The sequence below is a fragment of the Chenopodium album genome, chromosome 9 (assembly GCF_948465745.1).
Source record: "Chenopodium album chromosome 9, dcCheAlbu1.1, whole genome shotgun sequence".
Lineage (NCBI taxonomy): Eukaryota > Viridiplantae > Streptophyta > Magnoliopsida > Caryophyllales > Amaranthaceae > Chenopodium > Chenopodium album.
In genome coordinates, this window is record NC_137842.1 from 46,113,307 (window position 1) to 46,123,261 (window position 9,955).

At 36.1% G+C, this 9,955-nt stretch overlaps 1 protein-coding gene across 1 annotated transcript; it reads left to right on the plus strand.

Annotated features, from left to right (window-relative positions):
- The first annotated feature begins 1,555 nt into the window (after positions 1-1,555).
- Positions 1,556-2,985, plus strand: LOC145557654 (uncharacterized). The gene is made up of 3 exons (XM_081618831.1): positions 1,556-2,033; positions 2,124-2,134; positions 2,251-2,985. The coding sequence occupies exons 1-3, from the start codon at positions 1,556-1,558 to the stop codon at positions 2,983-2,985; spliced, it is 1,224 nt and encodes a 407-aa protein (XP_081474957.1).
- Positions 2,986-9,955: the final 6,970 nt, after the last annotated feature.

A 9,955-nucleotide genomic window follows, 5' to 3' on the forward strand; every position in this document is an offset into this window, starting at 1 on the left:
AACGTAAAGTGAAAGAGATTACGCACCAAAACTCTTGGAACGTATATACCTTGAGTATGAACAGTGGGGGGAGTTATGGGGTTTTATATTTAACCATAACTTCTAATGGAGTATAGGACGCTGTATATTCCTTTTTTATTTATTATTATGCGTAGGAATTCCGCCACCTTTGAGTGGTTTTGTCCCTGGCACGGTTAGCTCCCGTGTCAGTTAACCTCAAATTTATTTGGGGGAGGTTAGGAGGTGGAAACCCGTTCGATGCGTAATCAACGCAAAATGAATTAATTAGTATCTAAGTCATTGTGTCTTCTTGATTGGTGTGTATGCTTGTGAACAGGTGCAATGAGGTAAGTGTGTGTTGATAGGTGAAAGCATGTTAGTGTGGCTAATTTACGCTTATGTACTCAGCTTTGCTGATTGTGTGTGTTTGTGTATTTGGCCATGTCTTTATCTTGGCCCTATGATGACCCATTTTTAATGGAGAGTAGTGGAAACAAGTAGAGATAAACTTTTCAGGTATTGAAGCATGATCATGATGGGGCATGAGAGAAGAGTGAATCTTACTAGTTTTCATTAGGTTACAAGGTGTTTTATGCTTTATTTATTTATGATATATTTTGTGTGGACTAACACAAAGGTTTGGTTTTGGGAACGGTTTTTGAATAAGGGCCTTTAATGGTTCCAAGTTGTAGTTTGATTTTATTTGACTTGTTCGTTTGGTTTTAAACTTTATTTTCGTTTGGTTGACCTTGGGTTAACTTGTTTAATCGGTTTTTAATTTTGAGTCTTCCGCTGTGTATCTTTGATAATTGCCTTAGCCGTTTTCACGGTGGTGGTAATGTCTTAGTTATTCCTAAATCGTGTTTTTAAAAGAGTAGAATGGGTATTTAAAAGAAAGGAATTTCTAGGGTGTTACAACATGGCTTGGGATTGTTCACTTGAGTAAGAGTTGGAAAAGGCATCACTATTTGTGAAAACCTTTGAACTCAAGAGTTGAAAAAGGCATCACCATTGTGAAAACCTTTAACTTAATTACTCGAGTTTTGGTCGAACCTTGCTAACTCCAAGGCATTCACTAGTAGAAAATTGCAATTCCCCACCGGTTCAAAATCCTCCTATGCCACCGGTTTTGAACCGCTGGGCATTTAAGGGGTGGCAATAGTCCCATGAAAAGCCACCGGTTCAAAACCGGTGGCAAAAACGAGTATTAACCGGTGGCAATAATAGGCACCCAATTTTTTAAAAAAAAAAAATTATTCATTACTTTTTTCACCAATTAACCGGTGCCAAAAGTGCCCAAAAAAAAAAATTTCTTTTATCACTTAAAATTTAGCATACAACGATATTAAAAATATAATACAATGATATTAATAAGGAAAATTGTAAACTAATAATCCCACCTTTAGGTGGTCTTCCACAAACAATCCCACCTTTCTAAAATCCAGAAACAATCCCACCTTTAGGGTGTCCTTTTAGGTTGTATGCCTCTTGGGACTCCAGCAGAGGTTCCTTTGTAGTTAAAACAGTAGTGTCAGACCATAGTTGCATCAGAACTATGGAGAAAAACAAGCAGCTGAAAGGGTCATGGTTGGCAGAACAACTACTTGATGTGTTTAAGGCTAGGCCTCATTGGCCAGCTAAAGAGATCATTGAAACAGTCAGGAGAGCTTACAGGATTATCAGTAGGAAAGAGTTTGCTTACAAGGTGAAGTGGCATGCTCACAAAAATCTTCATGGCTCCATGAGAGAGCATTATAGGAAGGTTGGCAGGTATCTTGAAGCCTTGAAAAGGTCCAGTCCAAACACACAGTTGGACTTAGTCACATACATGGACAAGAATAAGCCACCACAGATTTTTCAGAGGTTGTATGTCTGTTTTGAGGGATTACAAAAAGGTTGGATGGAGGGTTGCAGAAAAACTATATGTGTTGATGCTTGCTTTTTGAAGACATTCCTAGGGGGACAGTTGATGTCTGCTGTAGGCAGAGATGGGAATGATCAGATGTACCCAATTGCTTGGGCAGTGGTGGAGGGTGAAAATAATACTTCCTGGGAGTAGTTTCTGAATAACCTCAGCAAAAGCCTTCAGCTTGGTGATGGTTCTGGAACTGTGATTGTGTCAGATGAGCATCAGGTATAAACTTCAACTTTTTTTTTTTTTTTTTTTTTTTTTTGCTGAATTCATTAATACATATATTTGGTTATGTTGGTTTTTTTTGCTGAATTCATTAATACATATTGCTTTACTAGGCCATTCTAAGAGGGGTTAGTGTGACACTCCCTCAAGCTGAGCACAGACATTGTGCAAGACATATTTTTTCAAATTGGCACAAGAATTTCAGAGGTGATGAAATGAAATTGATGTTTTGGAGCTGTGCAAAGTCATATAGTGAAGCTGACTATAGAGATTCACTTAAGAAGTTGGAGACAACTAATGCTGCAGCTGCTGCAGGCTTCAAAAGTTACAACCCAGATGTCTTCTGCAGGGCATTTCTGAAAATTGATGTGAAGGCAGATGCCATCACATCTAACATGGCTGAGACATTTAATGGTTATATCATTAATGCTAGGGCAAAACATTTGTTTTATATGTTGGAGGATATAAGGGCAGATTTAATGAGGACGTTGGTGATTAAGAGGCAGGAAATGGAAAAATGGAAAAGTGTTTTATGTCCAAGGATTCAGAAGAAGCTAGAATCAGAGAAAGAGGAAGCTGCTAATTGTGAGGTCATTCCTTCTTCACAAACTGTGTTTCAAGTGAGCCATATCTTGGAAACTATGTCTGTAGACCTAGAAAAAAGAACTTGCACATGCAGAAAATGGGACATGTGTGGGATCCCATGTTGCCATGCAGTGGCTGCAATTTTTTTCTGTCATAAGAAGGCAGAAGATTATGTTGATGAGTTTTATAAGAAGGAGATGTACTTGAAAGCATATGGGAATTCAATCCCTCCAATTGAAGGTGAAAGGCATTGGCCTCAATAAGAGTTGAGTATGGATCCACCCCCCATCAAAGTGGGACCGGGAAGGCCAAGGAAGAATAGAAGAAAGGATCCATTTGAGGACCCTAAAAAGCCAGGAAAGTTGACCAAACATGGCATGGAAATGACATGCTCTATGTGTCAACAAAAGGGTCATAATAAGAGAAGGTGCCCCAACAGAGGAACTACTCTGCCACAAGCCCCAGATGAGCCTCCAGCAAAGAGAGCAAGGGGTAGGCCAAGGAAAGAGGCTGCAGCTTCCCAACCTATGCACCCATGCTCTTCTACTCATCTAACAGCAACAACTGAGCCTTTAAGAATACGAAGGGGAGGTAGAGTGATCAGCAGGGGAGGCAACTCAGCTTGAAGTACAATGGGAAGGGGAACTGGCAGAGATAGGGGAAGGGATGCTCCAACTAGTAGGGGTGGGAGAACTGGTAGGGGTGGGGAAGCTTCAGGCAGCATGGGAAGAGGTGTTACCACAACAACAGGAGGTAACAGGGGTGGTAGAGGAACAAGGGGTGGTAGAGGATCAAGGGGTGGAAGAGGTAGAGGAAGAAATCAGGTCCCCCAAGGTTTTGGTGTTTATTTGACATCAAATGGCTCTACATTCACTAATGTATGACAGTAACTCATTCACTATTTTATTACAAAGCCTATTTATGTCAAAATCCCAAAACTAACTCCTTTTTTTTTGTTTCAATGCAGCCACCAGGAAGTGCAGGACCTCAAGATGTTTCAGCATACACCACTACTTTCTCCTACAACTTCAGTCAGGGTTCCTCAAATTAGAAAAATATGTAATAAGGATGTATTAGTTAGTTAAGATCAATGACATTCCTAAGTTTATGTAATTCAAACCTATGTTTAAGTATCTTCATTTGAACAGAGTTTGTCTTGTTTTTTGAAGAATTTCATGTTATGCTATATATGCTCTCAGTTTGTGCAATTTTTTCATAGTATGCTGTATTAAAGTGTTTAAAACAGTGGCTGCAACAACAATTAAATTGCACTGTCCTCAGTGGTGCAATTTCATTGTGGTAGCACACCACCTGAGAAGACGAGGTTTGCTTCGACCTCGACCTTGAAGAGGAGCCAATTGAATTATGACTTGCCATTGATAGAGAACTGGAAAATAAAAAAAGAAAACTTTGAGTACAAGAGATGAGATGAGATGAAGAAAGATGAAGAAAGATGAAAAAATTAATTGATAGGGGGGGCAATTTATAAAATTCTCAGAGAAGATAACAGGGGAGAAGGCATTAATGGTGTATAAGCTTTTTAACGGTTAGAAATTAAATTAGAAGAAATCGGTTGTTCTAAGCAATCTAATTTTTTAACCGGTTTCAACAGGTGAAGGATCGTTAATGGAAGATAGGGGGAATAGGTGGGATAGTTTCTGGATTTTAGAAAGGTGGGATTGTTTGTGGAAGACCACCTAAAGGTGGGATTATAATTATTACAGTATTTTATAATTTACAAAAAAAAATTAATAAATAAAACTACAACTTCAAATTAAAACACCAAAATCAACATCTTGAATCCTTTTACTATGTGAAAGTAAGACCTGCATTAGATTTGAACACCAAAATTAATAAAATCCCAAAATAAATTAACATTCTGAAACCCAAAAATATTATAGAACAAAAAAAAGCATGCAACAAGTAATAACATCGAATTCCTCCAAAAAAAAAAAAGTCTGAAATCCAAAAACAATAAAAACCCAAATTAGATCTACAAGACTAGTAACAATTTCGAAGTTACAGATCTAATTTGGAACAACCCACCACAACCACCAGTAACCAAATTAAACTGCATAAATCACCAGCAACAAAATTAAACTACAACCACCAACAATCAAATTAAACCACAACCATTTTGAAATTACATATCTAAATTGAATAATTGAACTAAAACCTAAAGCTAACGATCCCAAAAACACCAACCTCAAATTTTTGATTAACGAGAAAGCTTGAAAGGAAGGACGACCAACATACGAGAACCAAACAACGACGAGGAAGGACGACCGACGACGCTTCATTAATAAGAAAATTTAAGTTGATGTCGACCTTGGTGGTGGTGCGGCAGCGGTGGTGGTAGGCAAGAGAAGGGAGATCGAAGAGAGAGACGAGAGAAGATGAGGAGTGGACGAGAAGGAGACGAGAGTGAAGGAGAGATGAGATCGAAGAGAGAGACGAGAGAACTCAGAGAAGGAGACATAAGGAAGAGGAGAGAGAGACAAATCAAAGGAATGAAGGAGGAGAGAGGGGAGAGAGAAGAAGGCTAGGGTTATGGCCTGGGATTATAAATGGGGCGGCTTTTAGTTATGTTGTTTTTTTAACTTTTGCCACCGGTTCAAAATCGGTGGGATTAATATTTTCCAACCGGTTTGGTTTGAATCGGTGGCAATACTCTTCCCTCAAAATCCCGCTCATTTTTCCCCTATTTTTCCCCACTGGTTTTTAAAAATCGGTGGCCATTGCTCGGTGCCAGTTTCTATGTTTCTACTAGTGATTGGACCCTTGTTGGTGTTCGAGTTGTGGGTGGACTTCCATTGGAGGTCGTCGTAATTTTGAGGCTAGCTTTCGAAGTAAGAGCCCCTCGAGGTCGGGTGAAGCACGCGTCAAAGGTATAATTATTATCTTAATCTTGTCATTAAGTTAATTATGTTTATGGTTTTATTTATTGTGAGTGCGGTCTTGTTTTAGGGTTTGTTTCCGCGGTGAGTCGGACTCACCAAACCCCAACAGCGGTATCGGAGCCTCTCTCATTTATTTTTAAAATCATATTATTTTTCAAGGTGTTTTTATGGCTTAATTTTTCTGGTTTTAAGTTGCTAATTAGATTAGTAGCACGATTTTTTAATTTTAATCCCGTATTAGAGCTGACTTCAGCTCCCGAACCAAGATTTCCACCCAAAAATAGTGAATTTTGGGTGGAAAAGGCGTACTGGAAATGGTTTTACCCTTTTAGAGCTCTTTTTAGCCAAAAAAACGACCAGAAATGCACTTTTCGAGGGATTTTTCGTTTTGATGAAAAAATTTAAGTCTTTCTAACCTTGAAAATTAATTGCATATTTATGGTCGCTATGTAATTGGTTCAGTCCTTATTTTATATGCAATCTTAAACCACTTTAGGCATGATTACTTGGTAGTAATTTGTGTTTGAAAGCTTGGTTTTATTTTTCACATAATTGCAAAATAATTTCATTAAGTGTGAAATTTTTGTTCTTTGAGGCTTCTAAGTACTAAAGATTCATTCTTTAATTATGTTAAGTGATTGAAAATTTGAGTTACTAAACTAAATTCCTTGAATTTTTTGTTGAACTTTGTTGATTTAATCATCTTTAAGTTGATCGAAATCATAAAGTTTGAAACTTGTGATACAAATTTGTTTATCTTCATATTGGAAGATGTAATTTTCCAAGGATTCACAAGTATTAAAGTTGGAATTTTTATTGAACTTATGTTCATTTTTCCAACCCCCTTTTATTTTGTCAAAATCTCAAGATTAATATAAATTAATAGTGAGTAACTGCCCTCTTATTTTGGTTGCACCAAGTTAAACCAATTTATTAAGAATGGTTCGTGGAATAATTTTTGGTTTTATGCACTTGGATGAATTTATTTAAGTTGGACTTGTTATATTTTCATTTTTCCTCAAAATTAATTAATTCTAAAATTAATTTTTACTTGATTAGATATGTGACACAAAATCTAGATTTTTCCCGAGGCATGAGCACCAAAATCAAGGCCGAAGAAGCCCCGAGCAAGCACTCGGCCAGTCGGACTGCTCACGTAGCCATGGGGCTGCCGAGCCTGCTCAGGTGCCTCGACTTGGTGTTGCTATGTGGGACCCGATTAGGATAGAAAATACGGACTGCGATCCGTTATGTATTTTTGTAAATCTAAATACAGTCTGCGTACCGTTGAGTATTTTTGTACCTTAATATTTATACTAGTCCTAATCGTAGATACTAGTAGTTGCATAATTTTGGTCAAGTCTTGAAGACGGGGGTTCTTGGAAGACAAAGCCATGAAGTTGCAAAAGAAGACCTTTTGAAGACTTGAAGAATTCAAGGGGTCATGCTAGTTGCCAATATGCATCAAAATGATTATTCTTTACATATGTATGATCATTTATATATGAATTATATGTTAGATGCATATTAAAGATCTTGAATGTTGTGCTGATTAATTAAGTTCACTTAAATCAACCAACATAGAAACCCTAGGTCCCTAAAATATTGAGTGAAACTGCCATTCCAAAACAACACTTTTCGACCTATTGAGAGTAGTGATGGGCTACGCCAAATCGAGGCATCACTATTACTCCCTAGACTCATAAGGCATGCATATCGGGTATCAGTGGCGGATCCAGGATTTCCGAGTTGGTGAGTCACTATCAATTATTGAATACTTGTGAAAGTACAAATAATTTTTCCAAATCTTGTTCATAATTAATTTCAATCCAAAATTTATATATAAAAAAAAAATTATATTTCACCAAATCGATTTCAATCTAAAATAGGACACAAAAATCCATAATACAACCAAATACTCCGTACTACTTAAAAATTCAATCTTACAAGTTGAAAATATTACAAATAACATGTTACAAACAAATAGTAATATAAAACTATTACATTAACTTTATGATTTTTTACTTAGATTTGTGGGAAAATATTAAAATTGGTTGCACAAATATAAGATATAAAATTATAAATAGAAGCAAAAATTATTAATAATTATTAAGTTAAAAAATGAGATAACTTAAGAGACCTGTTATTAAGTATAATCGGTCTCTTTAATGAAGAAAGAAAGAAGCTCTAAAATGTGAAATGCAATAGCAGCATCAAAGAGACCACTTACCTTAATAGTGGGTCTCTTTAATATTTTTATAAAAGGAAACCTGCCTCAGCTCTAGCATCAAAGAGTCCGCCTCTCTACAATAAGTGGTCTCTTTGATATTTTTATTTTTTTAAAAAAAATCAATTTTTTTTGGTGCTGCTGAGTCACGTGACTCAGTGTGCACCAACACAGATCCGCCACTGTCGGGTATGCAAGTTGGTTTTGGTTGTACTCAACGATATGAGTGATGGAGTCCTAACATGTCGTGGCAAAGTGAATAAATTCCTGAGAGAGCATTAGATGCGACGATTTATTCAACCAAGAGTGGCTTGGAGCCATTAGCAAAGTGTTGCTTACCTTAGGAGATTGAGTGTTAAGACAAGCAAAAGCATGCTTAACCACTTTTTGTTTCTTTGGATCTTGGAATCGACTTATTCTCGCCAAATGGGGACAAATTTAATGCGTGGATAAGACGTTTAATAAGGTTGAAAATTTGCATGAATACCTTTTAATTTTCAAACTTATAATGTTATTTACTTGATAAATGGTTATACTTTGCACTTATATTTGTTGAATTCCAAATCAAACTATATTGTTTTCCATGATTGGTACAGGAAATCTTTGAGAATGGTACAGGAAATCTTTGAGAATGGTTCTCAAAGAAAGGAAAGGCAATTCTAAAAATAAAATTCTCATAAATGACTTTTATAAGTCCGAAAGGACGGTTGGACATCATGTATTCAAAATACTAGGAAGTTTCATGAAGTATTGAGTTGCAAACTCAAATTGTCAATATTGACAACCAACATATCTTTTCCCTTAATACAAAGATGAGTAGGACTCATTGATGTAGTAATTCAAGCGTGAATTAAAGGAAAAGATGGAACTTTGTTTTACAGTGCACTAGGTGCTTAATTATGCCTAACAAAGTATAAAAGTCAAGGTATTAAAAGAAATGGTTCTTAAAGTAAGGTTATGAGATATTGTATGATAAGAAATATAGGAAACGAGGAACAAAGAAAAGGAATAAGATTCCATTTTACTAAAGAATTCATGTTATTGTAGTTAACTTAACAAGTTATTATCTTCACAAGTATCGGATACTGCTTGAGTGTTCCGCTTTGAAAGTGACCTCAAACTATTGAAGATAAGCTAAGTTCTCGACTTACAAGCTTAGAATGAAGCGAGTGGTGCTACATCAGTTGTAAGGTCATATGCTTTGTTTAAAGACCTTTTAAGCTAAGGCTGGAACAAATAAATGGTTATTGTGTTTCATAATCAGCAAACAATTCGTTTACACACGAAAAGACTCAAATTCAAAGCAATGAGCAATAGTTGCAAATTTATTTGAATGGCATGGTTGTCTAAACCATAAGTCGCTTGATTATAAACAAACATTTTCTTAACATGATAAACTAGTGTGGACACCCAAATGTGTCTCCCCAAAATCAAACCAAGTGATGAATACATTTCATGTTATTTGTTATCGAGCAAAGCAAAACTGTGAAAAGTCTAGTGATGAGGATGTTTTTATTAAAATATCTCTTCTTTCTGTTTTTGAAAATATTTCTTTTCTTACCCTATTTATGAAAAACGTGCATCTAGTTTAGTTTGATCCATGATATGGGTCCAATAATAGTGTATTTGGATGGGGCTTGAAAAATCCTTTCCAACGATATATTATTAGCCCAATTCTGATAAATAATGAGGAAATTATGGCCAAAGTACTACACTGGGCCCAAACCGGATTTTATCTACGACCCAATGATCATGTGGAGGGTCCAAAGGTTTAATCCTATTTCTAAACTAATTAGGATTTATTAGAAGCTTCTATGAGTTTCTAAAATATCTTAATTATCTTTTTTGAAAAGATAAGATTAAAGAATTTGAAATTGAATAAAACTCCTCTTTTTTAGAGTCCTTGTTCTGTGCGAAATGAAAGATGATCAGATATTATTTTCGTACGTCATATTTTTTATCCAAATCTTATAAGGTCGGATAGATCTTGAAACTATCTTTCAAATTATATACACAAATTTTTGTATGTGGCTGGCCACACGGTGTGGCCGCCACAATTTTTTTTTCTTTTTTTTTTGTAGAAAATACCACAGCTCTTCTCTCTCC